Source organism: Felis catus, chromosome B1 (assembly GCF_018350175.1).
Source record: "Felis catus isolate Fca126 chromosome B1, F.catus_Fca126_mat1.0, whole genome shotgun sequence".
Lineage (NCBI taxonomy): Eukaryota > Metazoa > Chordata > Mammalia > Carnivora > Felidae > Felis > Felis catus.
Window position 1 is genome coordinate 104,295,718 of NC_058371.1, and position 26,045 is coordinate 104,321,762.

General features: G+C 39.2%; 1 protein-coding gene across 5 annotated transcripts in view; it reads left to right on the forward strand.

The window, feature by feature from the left end:
* The first annotated feature begins 448 nt into the window (after nt 1-448).
* The window catches only part of PDE5A (phosphodiesterase 5A), a 142,823-nt gene continuing 117,226 nt past the window's right edge, over nt 449-26,045 (forward strand). The window contains exons 1-2 of one of the 5 annotated variants that reach the window (XM_019828144.3): nt 449-924; nt 20,840-21,428. In XM_019828144.3, coding sequence (XP_019683703.1) covers nt 803-924; nt 20,840-21,428 — 711 coding nt within the window. In that variant the 5' untranslated portion in view covers nt 449-802. 5 annotated transcript variants of the gene reach the window in all.

Sequence of the window (26,045 nt, forward strand, 5' to 3'; positions counted from 1 at the left end):
TTTGTAACTATTATTGTCGTTAATATTAACATTTTAAACACGGGAATGGCTTTGTTGGAAGTTACCCACCAGGACCCGCAAATCTGTGGCGCACGCCCCAGCTCTCCTTAACCCGCACGGTTGCTGGGGTGCTTCGAACCCCCGGGGCTGACTGGGCTCCGAGGAAGGTCGATGATCCCGGTTTCTCCCAGACCCAAGCCCTGGGTTGGAGGAAAGCGAGGCCAGACAGTCATTGTTCAGTCAGCCCAGAGGAAAAAGTGCCCAGGGTAGCAGCACCTCTTACTTTGCGTGGAAACTTCCCCTAGCTCCAGCTTTCGGGATTTAGGATGGGCGCACACATCGCGACTCTCCCTTTCTGACAGCGGGGCATCTGCGAACACACCCACAGTCACCTTTGCGCGCTCCCCTGGATCCCGCTCAGCACACAGCGCACCCCAGCGGTGGCGTGGCCTCCTTCCAGCCGTGGCCACTTAGCTTCCGGAGAGCTCGCCAGTTGCCTCTGCCGCCGCCTTGGAATCTGGGGACCTGAGACACTGCGAGAGCCGGTTTCCACCAGACCCCAGGGAGGACGCGCGGCTGCAGCGCCTGCCCCACCCGCCACACCTGGGAGCGGTGAGGACCGGGAGAGGAGGGGCGCGGCAAGAGGCTGGCCAGGAGCCCGAGCAGCTTCGCCGAAAGCCAGCCGGACTGGAGCAAGGCGGAGGGGGAGGGTCTCGGGGCAGAGTCCTGCTCCTCCGAGGGAGGGACCCCAGCTGGGGTGGAAAACAGCACAAACCAGCTGCAGAGACTCGGGGCGCGGATCATGGAGCGGGCCAGCCCGGGCCCCGGGGGGTCGCAGTTGCAGCGGGACCAGGATTCGGTGGAAGCGTGGCTGGATGATCACTGGGACTTTACCTTCTCTTACTTTGTTAGGAAAGCCACCAGGTAAGAAGAGGACCCCCTGGAAGACTCAGCCGGGTCGCTGAGAGTGACCTGGGGGCTCATCTCTCTCCCCTGCTGAATTTTCCCCTGCCTCCACCGTTAAACAACCTCCGTTCCCAGGCCCTTGGCTTTTTAAGTAGGTCCTTGGTCCTGTTAGGGTATAGAGACCTCGACTTTATGGCAAGTACAGTCGAAAAGCCCAAACATGGGATTCGATCCAACTTGCTCACAAAGTTCAAATACAAAAATGTACATGCGGACCCCCCCCTCCCCCCAGACATACACCTCGGCTGCCCTGGTATTCCCTGAGAGCAAGATTATTTACATACACCCGCGCTCATGGGCCTTCCTCCAGCCCTTCTCTAGCCTCCTGGTCCCCCTAAATCTCCTTAGCGAAACCAAAACAGTTTTTGAGCCCCTTCCCTGCAGCTCCGGAAGCACCATTTCCAACTCGGTCCTAGCGGCTCCGCTCCTCCCCCGTCCCCCCTCGCCCCGGCCCTTGGCGGGGCGGGGAAGCCGGGGTAGGGGCGAGACCACGAGGAGCCCAAAGGCTGCAACATGCCGGAATCTTCCCAGAGTAAGTGCTGTCGCCTTTTGCCCCCTTCCAGTCCTTAGTTTGGCCCGCGCGTTTCCTTTCACTCTCTCCTGCTCCCAAGGCGGCGCCGCTGAAACCGCTCCGCAGAGGGGTTCGCGGCGCGCACACAAAGGGCGCGGGGGAGGCGCGGCGGGAGCGGACAGCTGGGGGCTGGCGGGTCCCGCGCGGCCCCAGCCGACCCCAGAGGCCAGCTCTTTCTGGTCGAGAGCCAAGCGCCGGGCGGCCGCTGCGGAGGGCTGGGAGGAGGGCGCCTGTCCTTTGGGAGGCGGCCGCCCGGGGGGCAGTTGGGCGCGCGTGGGAAACGCTCGCCTTGAGTTGGGAAGGCATTGGGGCTGAAGCCGAGGAAGGAGGAGGTGGAGAGGGGAGTGTGTGGCGGGCGGATCCCTCAAAGCCTGAGGAGTTGGTGGGAAGCCGACTCGGGCTGATTCCAGGACGCACCTCTTAGGAGAAGGGTCCCGTGTCCTCCGCCGCCACATCCAGGCAGCGGCCGTCGGGCAGCCGGCGCTGGCCGCCTCGGCCGCTAGGGAGACGCACTCGAGGCGGTGATGGTGGAGCGGCCAGCCGGGGCACGGCGCTGGGGTCCCACCCGCCCGCGCTCCGTCTCCGCTGTGCCGGGCGCTCCCCGCCAGGGGGCGGCGCAGCGCGGGACGAGCGGGCGGCGGCTGGCAGCGGCGCGGTGGCGGGGTCGGTAGGGGAGCGGGCTTGGAGTCACCGTCTCACCTGGGCACGTCGTCGCCCTCCGGCGCCTCTGGAACCCAGGGTCTGCGGAGCCCGCATGGTCTGCACTTTGAACTTCCCATGTTTGATATGTTGCCCTTTGGAGACAAAACCAGGTAGTTCCTTCAGCATCCCCTCCCTTCCCACTTTCCCTGGGGGCGCGGGGCCGGGTGCTGGGGTGGTGGCGCCGGGTCACAGCAGCGGAGGAATCTTCATTGAAAATGGACTGTCTGACATTTTTGTTTTCCTTTATTCTCTTGCGGTGTGTTACTTTGGTATCTTAGAAGGGACTCTTTTTTTAAGACTGTTTTTCCTAACGAATTTGTATCGATTTCATTACTTTCGGGGTTTTTTTGATAGAGGCTACTGCTTAGGGCAGATCTTACCTCTTCTGTTTAATTACTCCGCCCTCCTTTTAAAGTTGGCTTTCCCATTTTGGCCTTCTTCCTTCAGAATCTTAAATCTGGAGCAAGCGGAGGATAAACCCTGGAAAGAAAGTGGTTTCTTTTCAAAACACACTTTGCTGCGAGTGTAGGGTAAGGCACTAAGGCCATCTAGATCTGGAATTGCTGATTGCTGTGGCCGACAGTTTTCAGCGGTCACCTGCTACTCCGAGGCCATCTGCCCTTCGTTTCCTTTCCCCCTTGCACTCATCCACCTTTCTGCCCTCGTTGAACGGGGAGTGAGCAGGAGAACTGGGCTGATTTTTTTTTAAGTGTGTCAAGGTGTTTTTGGGAGGTGGCATATTATTAATAGTTGAAAGAAAAAAGTGATTTGTCTTACAAATCAACATAAATTGTCCTTTTCTTTTTTTCCCATCTCTCCCTTTAAAGTCAGAAATTTGGGATTGTTTAGTGGTTCTTTTTAAGTAGTCATAGGTAAGAACACCTCACTCCGAGCCTGCCAAAACTTTGAAAAACATTTTACTGGAAAATAAATGGAAAGAATTAAATTTACTTTTCTGTTCACATTACTTCTTCTCCCAAGTAGCAAAAGATTAAAATCCCAATTTCTCAAAGTTACACTGCTCTGTGTAAAATTTAGATCATCTGAGACTCTATATGAAGATTTTTTAAGTTAGTTTTTGTATTATAGTTTATATTGACATAGGCTGACCACTTTCTCTGATATGTGTGTGTTGTGTGTATATATTCTTATGTATTTATAAGAGCTTATGTTGAATAGGAGTTGGAAAACGAAAGTATAAAATGTTTAAGAGTAGTACAGGCCCTCAGTTTTAAGAGTTATGAAGTGCTGAAAGTTGTCAGTTTAAAGAATATAATCTAAGAGCTTGTGTGTAGTCAGAGGTTCCCGTTTGGTCTTATATTTGGTGGCATTAACTGGAGATTTAAGATTGTGAGATTAGACAGTAGTTGATTATAAAAATGCCAAACTTCTAAACCCAGTGTGAGTCTTATGGTTGTAGTAAAAATTTATTTGCAGACATTTTAACTTTACAGCTAAGATTTTTTTTTTAACTAGAAGCTCACATTACTTCGCTTTTTTCCTTTTGTTACATTTTGTAAGTGTAATGTGAATACTGTCAGTGATTCAGAAAACCCATGAAACAGTTCTGTAGAAACATTTAACATGTTTTAAAATTTAAAAGAAATTTGGATACACTTAGATTGGCCATCTGTGAGTGTAGACAGGCATGTGGATGGAACTGTTTCTACATTATTTGATTTGATTGTTGTCATTTGACATTCATGCATGCCTCTTTATCCTATCTCCAGACTGAATGATCTGTACTCAATAGTAGTCATCGAACAGAATGAAGGTTCTGGCATTCCTAAATTCTCATTTAAATACCCATGGGTTTGGTTGACCTCGAAAGCAATTCTGCCGCTGTATTAGATTGTTTCCTGTATCTTCAAATACAAGGCTAAGCACCCAGTTAAAAGCTAAAAGCTTGGAGCACAGATGCTTTTTAGTAATCACCGACTGTTGATGTGAATTTGAGAGTGTTGGTTGAACAATCCATAACATAATCTTTTGGCATAAAAAAATAATTTGAGACTAGTAAAAGTACAACATATGGAAAATTTCCACCCTCACTATTCTAGACAACTTCCTCAGTCCTACCCGCCTGAGATACTGTGTTAATCAAGGGCTCTAATCTTCATGTATTTGCAAATGAAGTCTTCTGGGTGCTAATGCCACTTAAACAGCTGTTGTTATTCTTGACAGCATATTAAAATAATGTTACCTTTCATTAGTTACTAATCATCTCTGCCATTGTGGGTGGTGTTATAGTTTATTTAGCATGGTAGGGGTAACATGATTGACTTTACTGCTTTGTTTTGTACTAGGCTAAAGCTTGAGAATATTTGGCATATAATGAAAATAGGAGTTACTAAGTGAGGACAAGTTTTTATGATCGCTTGGATCAAAGTCCAGAAACAGAAGTTTTACACTCCCAAGTAGCTTTCTGAGATAGACCTTTTATTTGACACTGCAAAGCTGTGCTGAATTACTTGACATTTTTTTCTTCATAATTTTTTCTCATCTCTAAAAGCTTACCATTTTTATTTGCAAGATATTTATTTTAAAATCAGATGATGGATATAAAATAAATATTGCTATCTACTTTTAAAAATTATTGTGTCTGTAATTATATAGGAATATAATTTTCAATTTTCAGACAACTGATTTGTTAAGCATATTTGATTAAGCTGTCGCTAGTGTTGAATATAATAAAACCCTGATTGTTGACTCAGTCTGACTTTAATATTATTTATAATATTTTTATGATGGTAAATCTGATGCAATAACGGCCTTTTCTTTTTGTATTGTTTATAACCAGGGTTCATATAGCCAGCTCTAAACTGCTTTTTAGTGCCCTAAGAGTACTCATATGTATGGAATTCCTTTCTCTTAGAAGAAGCTGTAGGAGCCCCTGAAATGATGTTTCTCATGGCCCCTTCTATCTCTAGTGTTCTCAAGGTTTCAAAATCAGACCCATTTTAGAGCCTGCAGTACAAGGTCATGGTTCCTAAGAATGTGGTAGAATTAATGCAGTCGCAACTAGTCGTAGATGGTATCTCAAAATAAATCTATCTGCTTAGCTAACAAAATCTGAAATAGGCACATAGTACAATTCAGTAGCTTTTTTTCAGATCTGTATTTTCCTAGGATCATGTTTTCAACATCTCAAGACGTGCAATATTTAACATTTTGAATATGTTGTGCAACAAAATTTTCTTTTTAAGTAATTCCACCTAAGTATTTAAATATTTAAAATATCTGAAACTGGCTTTCAAGTTGTACAGGTAAAGTTTCATCCTTATCTGATTACAGGGAATGTGTCTTAGTAATATGCTTCCTTTCCTTTAAATTTGAAAACACAAATTAACTTAGAACTTTGAACTTCCCAGTGCATTTTAATAATGCTCAGGAAAGATTTCTTCCGTCGTTGAAAAGGTTACGCAGAACTGGTTGATGTTTATTAGTTTATTCCCAAAACATTTTTCACATTAATAATTTATTAAACCTATAACTGTTAGGTTCAGTTAGATTTGCTCTTTGTTCTCAGAGTTGATTGTAGGATAAAAACCTCTTCCTAGGATGAAAGCCTTTGGTAAAGACTTAAGGGCAATTAAATAAATCACTGAGTTGTTTGATAGTGGAGGGTTGAAAAATGACTAATTTCTGAATTTAGGATGCAGACTAGCTACTGACTTTGCAGGGCTTCCGATGAAATTAGTTTAGCTGGACAGATGTAGATTCCATTGACCAGTGTTTACAGCTGATTGATGTGGTCTTGGAAATATCTGTTATATCAAGTTCTCAGCAAAAAGTGCCTGGGAGCTATATACCTAGGCATAAAAATTGAAGAAAGTCTTTCCACATGAGTCATTCATCTGATACTTAGCTCTGTAATCTTATTTACTGACTTGGCATTCTCATTTTGTTTGGAATTATATATATTTTTTCATGATGTAAATGTTGTATTCATTTTCTCTAACTGGTGGGAATTTATACTTATGGCCAACCAAATGTTTCAGGCAGGTAAAGCTAACTGAGTGTTAGGTTTTTAAGAATCATTTTGATAAGTATTGTAAAAAGCTTTTTGAGACACTTGGGACACTCAGCTGGTTATGCATCCAATTCTTGATTTTGACTCAGGTCATGATCTCACAATTTGTGAGATCTAGCCCCGTATCAGGCTCTGCACTGACAGCGTGGAGCCTGCCTGGGATTCTCTCTCTCTCCCTCTCTGTCTGCCCCCGTTCCCCTCTCTCTCAAAAATAAATAAATAAAAACATTAAAAAGATAAAATAATTAAAAAGCTTTTAAAGATATTTATTTATTTCTCTGGTTTATAGTTTGTACTAAGCATGCTTTTTAAAGTGTTATGTGCCATTGTTAGCTTCTGTATCCTTCAAGACTTTCCCCTTGATTCTGAATTCTAAAATCAGCAAATTATCTTCTGTGAATAATTTTATTAAATCTAAACTTGGGATGGGGCACCTGGGTGGCGCAGTCGGTTAAGTGTCCGACTTCAGCCAGGTCACGATCTCGCGGTCCGGGAGTTCGAGCCCCGCGTCGGGCTCTGGGCTGATGGCTCAGAGCCTGGAGCCTGCTTCCGATTCTGTGTCTCCCTCTCTCTCTGCCCCTCCCCCGTTCATGCTCTGTCTCTCTCTGTCCCAAAAATAAAAAAATAAAAAACGTTGAAAAAAAAATTAAAAAAAAAAAATCTAAACTTGGGAGAAAAAAAGATCTCCATCTAATATATCCTTAGTGATAATTATAAAAAAAATAGCAATCATTATTTCTACTCTCTGTTGAATACCTATGCTGAGGTTGAAAGAAGAGAAAAAAATCCTGACTCTTTAAGCTGATGAAATACTTAAAACACACACACATACACACATGCAGGATTTTTGAACTTTAGATTTAGAAAAGATCTTTAATCCAATGTTTCTCAAACTTAAGTAATGTTCTCCTGATAAGAAAGACATTCTTATTGATCTGTGGTATGTTAGTTAGAAAACTTTTGGTCATATGTAACCCTACTTGAATTTATACAAAATTGTCTTACATAATTAAGTGCCTGGAAATAGATTTGTCTGTGAAATTCATCTGATCAAATATTGTCGGGATTCTGTTTGTATGTAAATCTATTTAATCTGTTTGTCCTTCCTTCAGCCCATCCATCCATCTATCCATCCCATCCTTCCATCCATTTTTTGGCCCTATGCTGTGTTGGCTTTATTCTGTATGCTTTCTTTATGTGCTGGAAGCTTTTTTATGGCAACTTTCTGTGGGTGTTAAAATCCTGATGTTAGAGAACTACCGAGTCATCTGTGTCAGTCCTCTCAAACTTTCTCTGGCCTTGCTTGAGTCATGTGCCTGCTCTGGTCCAGTCAGTGTATCCAGAAGAATAGGGTCGTCCGACTACTTTCTTGGAGCAGGTAACCCATAATGTGATATGCCATTGAAGGAGAGAGAATTCCTAAAAGAAAGTGATATAGGCATAGCCAGAAATTCTAGGTATCTACCATACCTAGTGTTGGACTTCCTTTTATTTAATGTTGGTTAAATATGGGATTCCTAAGAGTAGGTATAATTTAATCATAATTTCAGCATTTTTCCAATTATAATACCAAAATAAATTTATAAGCTAACTATGAATAAAAATGGTAAAACTCCAGCCAGATGCAGATTGACAGTATTTATTACATCACCCTTGCAGACTGCATGTGGCCCTGACTGCTCAATAAAGAGTTTGGTGAGGTCAGTTCACCTTTGCTACAGTTGCCCTAATGATGATTCACTTCTCCCACTGGGTCCGAACAGTCATGAAGCTTTTATTGCTATAGCATAGCTTTTGTGTTTTTTTTTGTTTTTGTTTTTGTTTTTGTTTTTGTTTTTTCTTTTTTTTTTTTTTTTTGCTTGGTTTGAAAGCACACTTGCAGATTAAATTTGTCTCTTTTTTATTTTTTTCCTTATCCTGGGATCATTGAGCTGTTCGTATGGTTGTAAACACAGATATAAATCTGAGTGTTAAAATTGTAGGCTAGTACTTGGTTTGAAGGTGGTCATCCCAGTATTTTAAAGTGTACTTCTTTCACCTTTTTTAGCGGTTTTAATTGTCATCAGTGTGAAAGCACAAAATTAGAATATTTTCATAGAAAAATTACAGGTCTTTAAAACGTACTTGTTTTGTATTCTCAGGCCTTCTCATACCTCAGATTGAAAAACGGCAATCTAGTGCAGTCTTTCCCATATGCAAAACAAATCAATTTACATATTTACAGCAGAGATGTCAGTTATGATGTGTTCTTTCAGATGTAAGTAGGTTTTCCTTTAAGGAACGTTTTTCATACATGTGATTGCAAATGCATGGAAAATTACAAAACCTGTTTCTTTTAACTCTCCATCAAATGTGAATGTGAAACCATATGAAGCGATTCTGCATTTTATTTATATTTGGTCCCAGTCAACTTCTCAGATGTTTTCATAGCTGGAGAAAACTTGGAAATACTAAGTAACTTCAGGCAGAGCGTTCATTTCCTTTTCATACCAGATCCAAGAGAACTGATCACGGTAACATCACAGTAGACATTATGTGAGGATGTCACTTGGAGGTGCTCCAAATCTCCCCAGTTTCATTTAACAGCCTATTATTATAGTATATTCATCTTTTCTTCATCTGAGCCAGTGCTTCTCAAAAGGGATGCTATTGGCATTCAGTGGTGACCTTTTTTTGTTGTTGCGAGAGGCTGTTCAACAAATTGCAGGTTATTTAACATCCCTGGACCCCAGAAACTAAATGCCAGGAGCACTCCCATCATTGTGACCCACAGTTCCAAATGCCCCCAAGGATTGGTGCTATTACTTGGTTAGGAGCCACTGTTCTGAATTGTTTAGTATTGATTTTTACTGATGTTGGTTAAGGGCCCTAGGTAGGAGCAGTCTAAGCTTCAACCCTAGAACTTTTTCTTTCAAAGAGTATGAACTTAGGTGCTTTATTTGCCTTTTCTGTAAAATGGAAGCAGCATTTACTTCATAGAAATTTAAAGGAAATAATGCATATTTCCTTCCCTTTTGGAGAGTGAATTTCAGTAGTTTACCTTGAGAATCATATAATCACAAACTTTGATAGTCATTTCTTTATTCTGGTAAGTGGGAATTAGAACAATAAAACAGCGATTTTTATAGACTTTAAGAGTCCTTGGGGTGCCTGGGTGCCTCAGTTGGTTGAGTGTCCGAGTCCGACTTGGGCTCAGGTCATGATCTCACAGCTTGTGAGTTTGAGCCCTATATCGGGCTCTGTGCTGACAGCTCAGAGCCTGGAGCCTGCTTTGGATTCTGTGTCCCTCTCTCGCTCTGCTCCTCCCCTGCCCATGCTCTGTCTCTCTCGCTCAAGAATAAATAAAATCTTAAAAAATGTCCTTATATTTTACATGAATATTAATGATTTGGACAGAGCCATTTGTGGATTGTTGTGCTACTGGAAAGGTAATTGGACCGGGAGTCCAGACCTCCCGGGGTGGGTTGTCCCCAGCTTTGGGACTGGCTCAGGTTAATAACCCTGGGTTTTAAAGTGGGAGTGGAGGTGGGGTGGGGAGGAATCAAGGCAGAAAAATTCATTAATGAGCTGAAAAAGCTCTTTCAACCCTAAGCATTCTTTATTTTCACAAGGAGAGCAGATTATCAGATTCTCAGATTGAACAGTTTCCTTCTTTAAGTACTTTCCAGAAATGAGTAGTGGATCCAGGTCAAATTATGCAAACAGTGTAACTAAAACTGTATAAAATCAGGATCAAAGAGCAGGAAAAATATCTAACATTATACTTTATGTGAGTTACTTTTGTGTTTTTCCTACGGATAATTTTAGCAGATTTCCATACAAGTTATCAACCATCGCTTTCCAGACAGGAAATTAGTACACTCTTTGTAATTCTGGTTTTAAAGTGATTAATTCACATGACCTACGAAATAAAAAAAGCACTGGAGAGAAAGAAAAAGGGATGATGTTTTAATAGTAAACTTAAAAGCATGGGAATGCATTGTTTTTTCTGGATCATTCGGGGCCTGCAGTTTTTTACCCTGTTTTGTTTGAGGCACCCTGCAAATCTCCCCAAATGTTACACTGCTCAAGGACTTGCTGCGTAGCTGTGCTTGAGGCCCAGGCTTCAGCCTTCCAGACTTTCCTCAAGCGAGCCCCTTGGGTAGGAGCTAAAACAGACCAACTTTAGTCCCCAAATCTCTAGCAGAGTGTTAAAGCATTTTTTTGGTCTAGTATTAAAACCATTCTCCAGTTTAGAATTATGGTTACTGTGAAATATTGCTATAATTTTCATTATAGGTAATTAGTTATGTTTTCTCACATGTGTTGTCAGTTTTATTTTATCTTTCAATTTTTTCAAAAAGAATCATCCCCAAATCTCTAACTTATTTTTGCAAAAAAAGTTTTTTTTAAGTAGTAACGGAGAAACAAACTATGTTCTTGCAATTATTTTTCTCAACTGTTAAGTTCTTTATTTTTATATGTTATTCAAAAAATTACATCATATGTAAGTGTAGTTATTTGTCTAGGGAGTCTTATGTTTTTTCAGTTATAATTTGAGAAAATACTAACATTCAAGCAACTTAATTTTTTTTCATGTGTTTCTGTAGAGATATTAGTGTTTTAAAACTAGGAGCTTCAGAAGAAGCAATGGCTAACATCTAGTTACTCTGTACAAGCCCACTGAATAAATTGTTTTTCCAAAAAAAAAAAAAAACCACTTTTGAAGATGTACTCCATTATTTAATAATATTTGATTAACTTAAAAATAATTATTGTGTATTAAACACTGTATTAAACATAACATTTGTATGTCCCAGACTCTATGCTGTCACTTTATATGCATTATTTCCTTTAATTTTCTGAACAACCTGAGAAAGGTTATGTCATTATCTTCATTCATTTTATTGAGGGAGTGAATAATATACTTCACCCTTAGAAAGAAATAGCTGTGGGGTTGAAGCTCAAGTCTGTCCCACTTAGGGCCCTTCCCCACCAGGCTTTACTGAAGTTTAGTGTCAGTGTTAAAGGAAGCAAGGCAAAGGCTCATAGATTTAATATCATGTGGAATCTAACTCAGGAAGAGGTTAAAGTTTCTCCTAGGGCCCCTTAATGTGCATACGCATTACTAAATGATTTGCTTAGAGACTTTGCCCAAGTGGGTTTAGTTTCCATCTATAATTTTAGAGTATTAAAAAGTGGGAACTCTCCAATGACATTTTAAAATAGAGTGGCTGAATATTTAGGTACTAGGCCATCACAATTATATTTTTAGTATTAGAACACAAATACCCTAAATACAATATATTTTCAAATAATTTTCATCCTTTGGTACATTTTTTTAGGCAAGAGTACAAAATGCATTGAACTAGTTGCTCTACAATTAGGTTTCATCTAATTGTATTTTTAACTCATGAGAATTACTGCGTTTATATCACAATTTTACTTTGCCTCGTAAATTTTCCTTTTTTTCCCCCTTAGGTTTCTAGATGCCAAGAAATATTCTATAAAACCCAGACAGAATATTTTAATCATTTTCCCTTTCAAGACATCTGGAATATTAAATGTGCATTTTAAAGCATTTCTGTCTTTTTCAAGATTCATTTTGTAAGATGAGTGAGCACTTCAACTTTGGTGGAAAGTAAATATATTGCTGCATGGAGCCCTTATGGACATAGGCATCTGTGTGTGTGTGTGTGTGTGTGTGTGTGTGTGTGTGTGTGTCTTTTGCTAACCATATTTGAAATCTCTACAAGAGTTTACATCTGTCTGTCCTGTGAGTAGGTTTTGCATTTCCTATTTAATACTTTTAGATAGAAGGTATTTGGAAGAAGCTGTGGCATGTCTAGATGAGTGGAAAATTTCTAGAACATAAGCTATAAATTGTAGTTTTCTTTTCTGTCATAGGTCTATAATAATCTTGTGTGAAAATGAGAAATTGAAAAAGGAGGAAAGTTTTGATTCCTAACAGAGTATATGCCTTAAGTTACCTTTCATTTTTTCAATGAGGATTGCTAATCAACTTGTAATATTTTTGTAAAGAAGATGAGGTGTGCCTAATATATAAACTTAAACCTATTTAAATATCTATAAAAAAGGTATTACTAGATTTGAAACGTTAAGTTAAATCATTAACTTAGTTGAGTCTATCATTTTAAGAAGTATACTTTTATCTACTTAAAAAAACAGAAGTACACAGGGTTCTGCCATGTGTATAATTTTAAGGAAATAAACTCTGTTACAACTATCATAAAAAAATGACCATTCATCTTCTATGCTTCCCCCCCCACCCTGAATTTTTTTTATCTTTTTTTTTTTATCATTCACAAATTAATTTGGTCATCCCTCTGTGTATTACTAAAAATGAAAAATGTTCAACACTGGAAATATGCAGCTCAGCCTTTTCCTGCTGCAGCTGCTGGAACCTGGCTTCCTGGCCTTTTGAGTGCATGAACTCATTTAATTTTGTAGGGTGCTCCACCTACTTTGTAACACCATTTTGAAGGGTGTGTGCTGGCAGTATTGTAAAGAACCCCAGTGAAATCAGAATGCATTAAACAATATTCTTCATGACACTGATTTTTTATATCAAATTGCCATTGCATGAGCAGTTTGGGCTGTAAGAGTCTTCCCTAAAGTAGGATATGGAGACCGTAGACTTCTGATTGAATTCATTATTTAAAAAGATTTGAAATTTAAAATTCAGGGCACATGTATGACAACTCTTGGCAAGTTTTTGGCAGCTGCCATTTGGCTTTATTTCCTATTATCTAATTAATATCAGTCATTTGGGCTCTTTACGTGCACAGTGGGGGAAAGGGTCCCTCTGTGTGCCTCAGCAGCATCTATGATGTATACAAGTTTGAAACCACAGATGGTGTTCACATTGTGTTACCTGAGAGGAATAGCTCCCAATGTTGATTTTGGTACCCTCCAGGGTCTACTTATTTTAAGACATACTGTAAAAATTAAAAACAAACACAAAACTAAATTTAATCTACCCATTTAAAAATGGTATATAATACAATTCATTTATGAAGTAAGACATTTTTTGTGTCAAAATAAGGAAGGATATAAGTGACTGGAGGATAACAGATTTTGGTAAGGAGAGAGGGAATGATTTGGATGGGATGTTAAACATCAGGATCTTATCATCAACTATAAACTCTTGGCACCAATTTTCACTGCATTTCCCTGGGCTATGGCTTTACTTCAAGTTTCTGGGCCCTGTTAGCTTTCATTAACAGCCTTGTAAAGTGAAATCAACCAAAAGACTCTAAGAGGGCTGTCCTGCTTTTAAGTGCTCCCAGGTTTGCCAGGCAGTTGGCAAGGACATGCTTATCCATGACAGCAAAGTCTCTAAGTTATTAGTGCTTGTAGCACGGGGTAAAAATACTTGTGGAACTTGTGTCTCTTTCCTTTTTGCTCAGATGGTTAGGATGCAACTTGCGTAGAATTATGATGTAACTCTTTATTCTTGGGGAGGAGGAGGAACTTCATGGGATTCTATAAAGAATGGCATTCTGCAGTATCTGCTTTGGCCAAGGACTTGAGGACTTCAAGCAGTCGTCAGGATGCCAGTAGCCAGCCTGTTTCCAGACCCCATTTAGCCCACTTAGCCTGTGGTGTTGTACCAGAAACACCTTTCTCTCCTCATCCTTTTTCTGATTCTCTTGGGGGAACTTTATGAAGAAATGAACAGCTACTTCTCCTTAGCCCAAACCCTGTGTCTCCATTGGAATGAGTATGAAGGGTTCAGGAGATAGCAAAATCTTAAATATATGGAAGAGATTTTGGAATGCTCCTACAAGCATTTTCTAATTTGACTTATGTATCAGCCTTGTGTGGTGAGTGAAGGAGTCATGAGGTCGTTCTCCTGTTTAAAAGAAGAGGAAGCTGAGGGGCAAAAAGACATTAAGTGAGTTGACTGACCTAATGATAACCTGTTGACCTGTTGATAAAGTCAGACTTTGTAGGGGGTCTTAGTGGCTTGTTAATACAGCTGTCCATGCTTACACCTGAAAAACTTGAACTCCAGAGAAGTTTTGACTGGTTTGGCATCATATCTGTGTAGTCTTATAGCTGGAACTAGCATTACCTTCTGATTGCCCGTTTGCTATTCTTGACTTCATACCTTGCTGAAGACAGCACCTTGCACTTCTCATAAAGTAATCAGAACAGGTGGTGTTTCCCCTGGTTTATAGAAGATAAAATTGAAACTCAGAGGAAGAAAATTGTTTGTCACTGGTCATAAAACTCATTAGTAACAAGTGCTTAGGTTAGAACTCAAGTCTCCTAAAAACATAGCCCCTTTATGCTTCATAGTCCCAAGAATTTTTAGCAACTAGTCAGTCTCTGTTTTATGAGTCAATTATAATTTGTTTTTTCTCTATGAAAAATACATGGTGTGGTTTTGAGAGTAAACTGAAAGAACTTAGTTTAAAGAGGAATTTTATACTACTAATTATTTATCTCTAAGCTTTCAAAAGGTTCAGTTATACGCAGGATCACAGTGCGGTCGTCCTCTGTGTTCTTTTGATGATAAAATTAGTGTTAGTAATTTGATAGTCTGGAGCTCATCAGTATGCTGTATAGAACCCACCTTTTCTTTGTTGTCTATTTGCCAACAATTTCAGTTGGGGAAAAAGAATATAGAGGACTGGCGTGACCACATAAACTACAGGATACTCAATTAAATTTGAATTTCAGATACTACTTATACTAAAAAATTATTCATTGTTTATCTGAAACTCAATTTTAACTGGGTGTTCTGTATTTTTATTTGCTAAATCTAGCAACCGTAAGAATGACTCTTCCCTTGAACACATTCATTATACGGTTTTTCAGTGCACTGTTTTAGATTTATAAAACATGACCTGGTTTCAGAGAAACAGACATGGGATTCAGGCAGATATTTTTCAGGACACTATCCTTAAGAATCTTTATTCTCTGAGTCATTTGAGACAGTTTTTGCCTCAGTGGCTTAATATGCCATCCTTTTATGATCTGAGTATAAAAAATTAAGTTAAAAAATGTGTTATCGTAAGTGATTTTTTTTTAAGTTTATTTCTTTTGAGAGAGAGAGTGTGCATGTGTGCACAAGCCAGGGAAGGACAGAGAAAGAGGGAGAGAGAGAATTCTAAACAGGTTCCACACTGTCAGCACAGAGCCCGATTAGGGACGCAAACTCAGGAACCATGAGATCATGACCTGAGTCAAAATCGAGAGTTGGAAACCTAACCGACTGAGTCACCCAGGCACTCCAGTCTTATTCTCTCTGTGCCTGTATGTGTGAATTTGAGTTTGACTTTCAAATGCAGCTAGAAGTTAGGGAGTGTTTCCTTCATGATAAGCATTGATGTTCTGGGAACTTTTTTCTTCTTACTGGCCATAAGACTTGGAAAAGGAGACCTGGATTTGACTCTAGATTTTGCCACCAAATAGAATGTCTTTGGTTCAGCCATTTAATTTAGCTTCATAATTTAGAAAGTAGGATTGTTAAAGCCTGTCTCACCAGGTTTAAATAAACTGTTGCCCTTTTCTTTTCATTATGTTTCATATAAATACTTTCAAAATCTTACAAAATCAAAGAAGAGACATGAACACAGAGATCCTATCGTAGGCCACAGAAGTGATTTGCGCAGTCAGAAGTACCATCTAGGTTTCTTGAATTCCATCTGGTACTTTTTACCCTTATATCTGTCATATTTACAGGCATCTTTTCCATCTTTATTCATTTTATGCATTTGCATTTAACTTTATAGAACAGCAAAATCCAGTATGTACAGAAATAAACTCCTGAACACCATATAAACTTCAATTTTGGAGGAGTGGTCACTGAATGATATGTCTAGGGTTGTTCATTACTATATCTCTGGTGCCCGGCCTAGCTGGAATAGGGCCTGACACACTCAGGTCTTTACCTTATGAGAATAATTCATTCTATAAAAAAAAGGACATGTAAACATGGATCCAATTAAAATGGGGAAATAAATCAGTGAAAAGGTTTTGATTGGAACTTTATCTTGAATATGGAACCACAGATTATAAAAGTAAATTAATCTTAGATTTAATAAAATGTAGATTATAATGAAAATTCCATGCTAAATTTTAGAATGGACAATTTTTGACAAAACTATTTCACAGCCAATTAACTTCACTTTTTCATGTTTGACTTTTACAACAGGAATATAGACTTTTTTTTCAAAAAAACACTTTTTGAAACCGTGAAGGTTTCATCATTTTTTCCAAGGACGTTTCTTTTTTTTTAATGTTTATTTTTTGGGTGGGGAGAGAGAAGGAGAGTGAAAGAAAGAGAGGTGGGGAGAAGGGCAGAGAGAGAGAGAGAGAGAGGGAGAAACAGAATCAGAATCAGAAGCAAGCTCCAGGCTCTGAGCTGTCAGCACAGAGCCTGACATGGGGCTTGAACTAACAGACTGCAAGATGATGACCTGAGCCAAAGTTGGACGCTTAACTGACTGAGCCACTCAGGCACCCTCCAAGGACCTTTCTTAATCTTGAATATAATTATTTAAATAAATTTCTCTTTTCAAGTATCTGTTATATCATTCCCCTTGTTGATTCTTTATTTGTTAGTTGGTCTTTAATTGGGCATAGCCCTTAACTGTCAGTGGCTTTGTATAATACTGTAATGGTTCTCCAACATTACTTTGATCTACTTGTAGAAATTCTGTATCTTATGTAAGAATTTTAATTTGGGGGGCACTTGGTGGCTCTGTCGGTTAAGCATCCGACTCCGGCTCAGGTCATCATCTCACGGTTCGGTTTGTGAGTATGCGCCCTGCGTTGGGCTGTGTGCTGACAGCTCGGAGCCTGGAGCCTGCTTCGGATTCTATGTCTCCCTCTCTCTCTGCCCCCGGCCCTCGTGCTCTGTCTCTCTCTCTCAAAAATAAACATTTAAAAAAATTTTAAAGAATTATCATTTTGATTTGCAGGTGATTTGTATTTGTATAAACTGAAATATTAAAAAATCATTGGGAGAGGATAGATGCTTTTAAGAGGAAAGGCCCACTTCATATAGCCACATTGGTCATGCACTGCAGAACTTTAAGGGATGTCTGAAGAGAGAGAGGTGTGAGGAATGATTTAATTTTCTTTGTGGTTGGTTCTTAAGTGAGTGTTTTGATGTTATGATATGATATGATATGTTTTCCTACCTAAACATATAACTACAGGGACTCAGATAATCAATAATGTGGTCATGAGAAACCCCTTCCCCATCACTCGTGGTTAATAAAAATTGTTGATTGAATGAGTGAATATACTGGATCTGCTTTTCCTGTATAGTTTAATATTGTGTTCATCTCTCCAAGAAAATAACTAGAAATAAAACACGTGTGACAAATGTAGTATTAAAAAGCATATGAATAAAGAATTTTTAAGCGCTGACTCTATATGAGACATATCATAAGCCCTGCAGGGTATATGAGGATAACTTAACCATGATAAGTTATGAGGCTTATATCCAAGAGATAATAAATATTGATAGTTAAACCACAATGTTGATTTTCTGTAACGAATATACAAGCATTCAGATATTCAAAAGACTGTTGTCTCTCTTGATGTAGTTAATTTAGGAGCCTTATTTATTGATTCATTCACTGCACTCAAGAATTATTTATTGTAGACACACTATGAGACGGGCATTTTCCAAGTATAGGGGATTTATTGAGGACAGAGTATGTAACAGGCATTTTCCGAGTACAGGAACAAGTTGGACAAGTAGTTCTCATGAAATTTACATCTGGTCGGAGGAGACAGACAACAAAACAACAGATTAATAAACAAGAAAAATATCTGATAATAAGAATTCAGGTGCTGTGAGGTGAGAACATCATGTATCAGATGCCACTTTAGGTGGCAGATCAGTGAAGACCTGTCTGAGTGATCAGCCAGATGTAGGTGCCGGGAGAGCATTCCAGACGGGGGGCAGTTAGAGCTTGGTTGCTTGAGGAGCCCCAGAGAGGCCAGGTAGGGGATTAAAAGAGCTTGGCTTTTATTCTCTATTCACTGAGAAGCCAAGTAGGATAATTAAGATGTTAAGATATACTTTGTTCAAAGATTGCTCAGGCTGCTATGGGGAGAATGGATTTGAAAGGGGGCAAGTATAATATAGAAAGACCAGTTAGGTGCAGGTGATCATAGTCCATAGCAAGAGGTGGTGGAACTTGGACCAGGGTGTAATGCAGGAGATAGAAATGAACAGATTGGGATACAAGATTTGGGAGTCACATTGACAGGACGTGGCCTGGATGTGAGATTTGAAGGAAACAGAAATTTCGAGAAATTCCTAGATGTTGGTTTGAGTAACTAGGGAGGTGATGGTGTTCTTTATTAATATGAGGAAAACTGGCAGGGAGTGAGATTGGAGCAACACAACAGGTAGGGCATTAGGAATTCTGTTTTCACCCATTGTAAGTTGTCTGTTTAGATATCCACCTCGAGTTGTCAAGTCAGTATTTTGAATTTAAAAAAAAAGTTGATCACCATTTTCCAATGAGAAGGTAAGAAATAAATTGTACTAAATTTTAAGTTGGTAGCTGAAGTAATTCAAATGCCTATTTTTATATTGATTTAACAATTTAAGTTACCTGTGCATATTTTTAAATCACATGAAATATGTTAATTTAGACATAGTGCTTTTTTTATCTACATTTTACAAAACAATTTTATTCAAAAGCTTCCTGTACATTTTTGACAGCTTCACATGCATTTTTGACATCAGTTTCTTTGGCACAACTACTGCAATTCTGGGGGGTTATGTAAGTGTTTCTTCCTAAAGGGATCTTTGAAAGGCTTTTATAATAGTATCCAACACTTGAAATTCTGAGGTCATCCTAGTAATATCTGTGTTATTATTTCTCTTACCCATTGCATTCTAGACTGGCATATTTTACAATAATGTATGTTTACCAAATAATACATTGTTGTTCAAAATAAAGTAATTAAGGCAATATCTGATAAATGGAAAACAACACAGATTCAGAAATAAGGCAACCTTTTCTTTTTCCCTCTGTATCCTTCTTTTTTCACTTAATAAATTGTGGAGATTATTCACAGCAGTACATATGACCATTTTTCAATGTCTGCCTAGTAATCCATTATATAAATGTACCATTATGTATTTAAACAGCCTTCCAGTGGTGATATAGGTAGCTTATTATCTTTGCTGTAACAAACAGTGCCATAGTGAATATGCTGGTACTTCTTTTGTGTAAAATCTCTGGAACAAAGGATAAATGCATTTTAAAATTTGTTAGATAATTGCCTATTTACCTTCCAAGGAGGTGGTGGTAACAATCTTTCGACTGCCAAGAAGAATGAAGAGTATATATCAACACTCTCCAAAATCGTGCATTGTCAAATTTTTTTTTGTCCTGGCCTTTTAGTGAAAATAATACGTCATTGTAGAGTAGTGATTGCATTGTTTTTATTATGGAAAATTCTTTTAAATATCCTCAGAGGTAGTAAGTTTTTGTCTTTTGACAGGGAATTTGAGTTTGGGAAAAGAAAGTCTTATGCATAAGAGATATTAAGTTAGTTGTTACTTTAAGGTTTTGTTTGGTTTGGTTTTATTTTGTTGGTTTTTCTTCTATTTGTTAGTTTTGAGAAGAGGGCTTAGTGAAAAGCAAGATCTAACTTTTAGAGAAAATTAATATTATTTATCTTATAAATTTTCTTAGAAGCTAAGTTTCAAAAGAAAAGCTCCAAAAATGTCTAAAGTAATGGCACTATCAATTGGTATAAGATTACGTTTTGCCAAGGGGAATCATTTGAATTGAACAATCATTTGGATGTATAGTGTGATCTGAAGTTTGTTTAAAAACAAATCGCCCACTGTGAAGCCTTTAGCTCAAATAGGTTTCTTTCACAGAAAGGTACATTAAAAACAAATAATTTAAATTTTCATGGGCAGAATTTTTAAAATTAGGTATTGCATACTTTTTAATTTTCTTCCTTTATACCAGTAGATAATCTAGAAGAAGAGATCATTTTTACCATTGATGAACAAGCATTATTTGGATAATATTTACAGAAGTCTATAATTTTTCTACAAAGCAGGTCAAATTATTTATATTTTTCCCTTCTAAATCTAATCTGTATATAGCAATATGGATAAAATTATCTAAAATTAGACATATTAGCTAGCCAATTTTAGTTAAATATTTGTTTTAAAATTTAAAATGTTTCACTTCAGAACAAGTTATGTTTTAAACAGCGAACTGACTTTTGTACTTATGTTTTCCTCAGACTTTGTCAAATTTAGTGTCTTTTACTCTAACACAAACTGCTTTTGAGAGAAGCAAACTTGAAGCTTGATGCGTTATAAATCAGCTATCTGAAAATCTATGTATATAGGCATCAGACTTTATTAAAATGTTCATTGTGCCAATTGTTCTCTACAGTTTTTCAAAATGAAACTGTCTTAAACAAACCACCTTATTTCTATTTTCTGTGAAAAATTGAATTACTATCTGATCAGTTTGCTGTGAGAGAATTTTTAGCAGTTTTCAGGGATAGCACCTTTCTTTCTTAAATATTTAATATGTCTGCATTCTGTTCTGCAGAGAAATGGTCAATGCCTGGTTTGCTGAGAGAGTCCACACCATCCCTGTGTGCAAAGAAGGTATCAGAAGCCACACAGAATCTTGCTCTTGCCCCTCACAGCAGAGTCCCCGTGCAGATAGCAGTGCACCTGGAACACCAACCAGGAAAATCTCTGCCTCCGAATTTGACCGGCCTCTTAGACCCATTGTTGTCAAGGATTCTGAGGGAACCGTGAGCTTCCTCTCTGACTCAGAAAAGAAGGAACAGATGCCTCTAACCCCCCCAAGGTTTGATAATGATGAAGGGGACCAGTGCTCAAGACTCTTGGAATTAGTGAAAGATATCTCTAGTCATTTGGATGTCACAGCCTTATGTCACAAAATTTTCTTGCATATTCATGGACTTATCTCTGCCGATCGCTATTCCCTGTTCCTTGTCTGTGAGGACAGCTCCAACGACAAGTTTCTTATCAGCCGCCTGTTTGATGTTGCAGAAGGTTCAACACTGGAAGAAGCTTCAAATAACTGTATCCGCTTAGAATGGAACAAAGGCATTGTGGGACACGTGGCAGCATTTGGTGAGCCCTTAAACATCAAAGATGCTTACGAGGTAAGTGGGGCATCATTGAGATGGGGTAGCAGGATGAGGAGAGGAACATGGATGGAACACTGGACAACTGCTGGGAATAGTAGGGATATTTCAAGCTGAGATGTAACAGGATTACTGAATGTAGTAATTTGCACACTTACTTAAAATTGGTACGTATGGTAAGAACTTTCCCATCTTTTTAAATGCCAGGGTTTCTTTACTTGTGGTTGAGTCAAGGATATGGGCCCTAGAGAAAGCTTGTCTTGTTTTCTTCTTGGTGATAATTTAACACAGCTCATCTCATAGTTGTATTCTCTTTTTGACTATAATTATCCTTATCTACTTTGTCTCCCAAGGATTTTACTGACAATCTAAAATGCTAGGTCCAAAACCTGTCAAAAAACGAAACCAGTAGTCTTTTTTCATTCATTTGTTCATTCATTTACCTATTTATTCAAATTAATTATATTCATTCATTTGAAGTCCCGTTGACACCAAAATCTGATTTTCTTTCTTTCCATATTTTCTTTCATTTATTTTATTAAACAAATAAATTTATGCCTTAAAAAAAATAGAAATTGTTGCTCTAAAATAGTTCGGCAAAAAGATTTGGTATTTCTTCTACTTTCTTCAATTATATACAGGTCTTTAATTATGGTCTTAAAGATTACACTATATGATTTTTCAAATTTTTCATTTAAAATTACCTTTTTTATTAATAGAATTATGTTTTTTTAAAGATTTATTTATTTTTGAGAGAGAGAGCACAAGCAGGGAAGGGGCAGAGAGAGAAGTCAACAGACGATCTGAAGCAGGCTCCGCGCTGACAGCAGTGAGCCCGATGTGGGGCTTGAACTTACCAACCATGAGATTGTGACCTGAGCCAAAGTTGGACTCTCAATCAACTGAGCCACCCAGGTGCCCCAGAATTATGGTTTTTAAATAAAGCATCTTAGGGACACCCGGGTGGCTCAGTCGGTTAAGTGTCTGACTCTTGATCTTGGCTTAGGTCATAATCTCACAGTTTGTGAGATCCAGCCTCATGTGGGGCTCTGTGAGGACAGTGCAGAGCCTGCTTAGGATTCTCTCTCCTTCTCTGCCCCTCCTCCAATTATGTGTGCGCGCTCTCTCTCTCTCTCTCTTTCTCTCAAAATAAAGAAACTTAAGTAAAAAATATAAATAAATAAAACATCTTAATTGAATGGCACTTTGTTTATCAGGTATTTTCAAGCACCGTAATAGAACAATTGTTCTAGGTACCTACCATGTGGTACACTAAATATTCCGTGGCAATCCCGGTTTGCAATTCCTCTCTGTAATTTGAAGGGTCATTGCTTTTTTTATTCATCCCTGTATTCACGATAGCTAATGCAATGCCTGGCACATAGTCAAGTCTTTTTTTTTAACATTTATTTATTTTTGACAGACAGAGACAGAGCATGAGTAGGGGAGGGGCAGAGAGAAAGGGAGACCCAGAATCAGAAGTAAGCTGCAATCTCTGAGCTGTCAGCACAGAGCTGGATGGGGGGCTTGAATAAGCTGAAGTCAGACGCTTAACTGACTGAGCCACTCAGGTGCCCCAGTAAAGTCTTTTTTTTTCCAAAAATTTTTAATGTTTATTTATTTTAGAGACAGAGAGACAGAGCACAAGTGGGGGAGGGGCAGAGAGAGAGCCAGAGACAGAATCTGAAGCAGGCTGCAGGCTCTGAGCTGTCAGCACAGAGCCCGATGCAGGGCTCAAACCCACAAACCGTGAGGTCATGACCTGAGCCAAAGTCGGACACTTAACCGACTGAACCACCCAGGCATCCTCCCAGTCAAGTCTTAATAAATATTTACTAAATTAAAATTATATAGTAGATAGGATAAGTAAGTAGAATAGAAAGGAGGTCATAATAGATGCCCAGGAAAATGTGGTAGGTTCAGGGAAGCAGGAGATATCATTAGTTGGGGAGATGAAGAAATGTTTCTTTGAGGAAGCACCGCTTGATATGGACCCTAGAAAACAGATAAGATTTGAATAGATTGGTTTGTGTACATGGTGAAATCCAGATGTAAAGAGAAGTTGAAAGAAGCAACAGGGCAGGTGCACCACATGTCATCGTATAGACATGTGTGGGTAATAGTGTAGACATTGAGGAGCTATGGGAGCAGAGCCTGGAGATTACTGGGGTCTTGAATGCCAGGCTGAGGGGTGTGTATGTGGACTAGAACCACAAGGGATAATTAAAGGTGGTTTGAAAGGGGGATTGCTATGATTTATACTGTGCTTTAGCGGGATGAATTTTACAGTGGTCATAAAATGAATTAGAAAAATTCTAGAAACTGGGAGGACAGATTATTGAATAGTGTGAGGCAGTGAGTACCTGAACCAGGACACTAGCCTTATGAGCAAAGAAAGGAGTGGATTTCCGATAAAGAAGTGGAATCTGTTGGAGTTGGTCGCTAATAGGAGTTGAAAGTGAGGGGAAAGGAAGAGGTAGGATGACTGAAGGTTTGAAGATGGGTGAGTAAATATGGTAGCCAGTGAGGAATATTGAGGGCAGGGATTTAGGGAAAGATGTGAAATCCTGAGGTATTTTCCAGAATCCATTCTATACAAGGAGTTTATTCAATTTTGATTCTTCTTGGAGCTCTCTCTGCAACTTCTATGAGCTCTGGAGCAACGTCACACCGTCGCAGACTACAAGCGGGGTATTAAGGACACAGCTGAAGGATTGCTGCCAAATTTGCAGAATTCCCTTCCTGTCTTAGGTGACAGCTGGGTTTCCACTTTTCAATGGCACTATAGTCCCAAGTACAGTAGGACCATAAATATGCTTCAGCTTCGCTGAGAAAGCCTTCATTTGTCTGCGTGTTTCTGAGTTTCTGCAGCCCTGAGAATTTCTTCACTTATATGCATTTTGTTTAATACGCTTACCATTTTTGACAGTGTCAGTTTTATTTTGCAGTTAGTAATGATTTAATTCTTGTACTGCTGTCTCAAAGGGGTCCATGTCCTTGATTTGCAGTGCTTCCAGGGTGAAGCGTCTTAGCCTGTGGATTCTTCATGTTGCTGCATCACCCTTGGCACCCTTGATCCGTGTTTATAGTGGCCCTGCAGAAGTTATTTGTGTCCCAAGGATTTCATTTAGAAGTTGTGGGGTTGATCTGTGACATACAGTTTACATTGCTGTTGACAGTAGAAGTCAATTGGCTAATGGATAATTCATAATTCAGCCCCACCCATGATTCATATCAAAATAGTGTCTCATAGCCTTTTGTGAAAGTAGTCAGAATGCATTCTGTTTTCTGAATCCTACCTCTTTAAACATGCATCTGTGAAAATTACACCCTAAAAGCAGTATTTCTTAAAGCTTATTTGACCATAGAACCCTTGAAAAGTTGTGCAAAACCCGGAGGTGGCCATGAAACATAATCATACTCAGTTTGAAGCTAAAAATAAAAAAAATAGTCTCATAGATAAGTCAGTTATAAGAAGTGGTCAACATTTGATTCGTTTTTTAAAACTTTGTGACAGAATGATATAAATGTGAGAAGTCAGCTATTTTATTACTGATAAAATAACACATTCATTTATTTAAAATATAAAACAAGATCCATAACTTAAACCAGTGATTCTCAATCAGACCGCAAATACTAATGAGAGGGTATTTGCTGTCTATAGATAGATGTTCAATCACACATCATCTCCTTCTGCATCAGCCCATCATTCGTGTAACTTTCCTGAATGTGGCACAGCATTTATTGATAATAAGATATTAAAACGTAATCATCAGAACAACTCAGGACAACTATATAAATGTGTTTGGTATTCTTCTTCTATATGAAAACTAGGTATCATCTAGTATCTATATTGGATTGTGTATAGTGAAGGTTTTTCAGAGAAATTGACTCAGTAAGATACACATGTATATGAGAAGTTCATTACAGAAATTAGCTTACTGGATTATGGAGGCATAAATTTCCACAGTCTGCTCACTGCCTGAAAGCTGGACAAGTAGGAAAGCCGGTGGTGTAATTCAGAGTCTGAAGGCCTGAGAGTTGGGCAACCCGTAGTCTAAGTCTGTTGTGGGTTCGAATCCAAAAGCCTGGGAACCAAGAACTTCAATGGAGAGCAGGTGGGCAGAAGAAGGTAGATGTTTCAACTTAAGTAGAAAGGATGAATTTGTCCTTCCTCTGCCTCTTTGTTCCATTCAGGCCCTCAATGATTTAAATGGTGCCAACCTGCATTGGTGAAGATCTTCTTTGCTCAGTTTATTGATTCAAATGCTAATCTCTTCTAGAGACATCCTTACAGACATATCCAAGAATAATGTTTTACCAGCTATTCGAGCATCCCTTAGCTTAGTCAAGCTGACACTTAAAATTGACCATCACAGATTGCGTTGAACACCTAGTGTCATGCCCTACAGAACCCTCAAGATTCCCCAAGATTTCCTGTCAAAGGATTTGTATTGTCAAAACACTCCTTTTTCTCCTAAGTCAACCAGAATGCAAAACTTAGACTCTTCTCCTGTTTCCATAGGACAGCCACTCCAGGTACGCTATGATTTCTAGGAAGAAGACTTGGAGGGTTTTAGGGGAGGGTCTCATTGCCATTCATATGGCCTTTACCATGTAGCTGCTGTTCTTCCC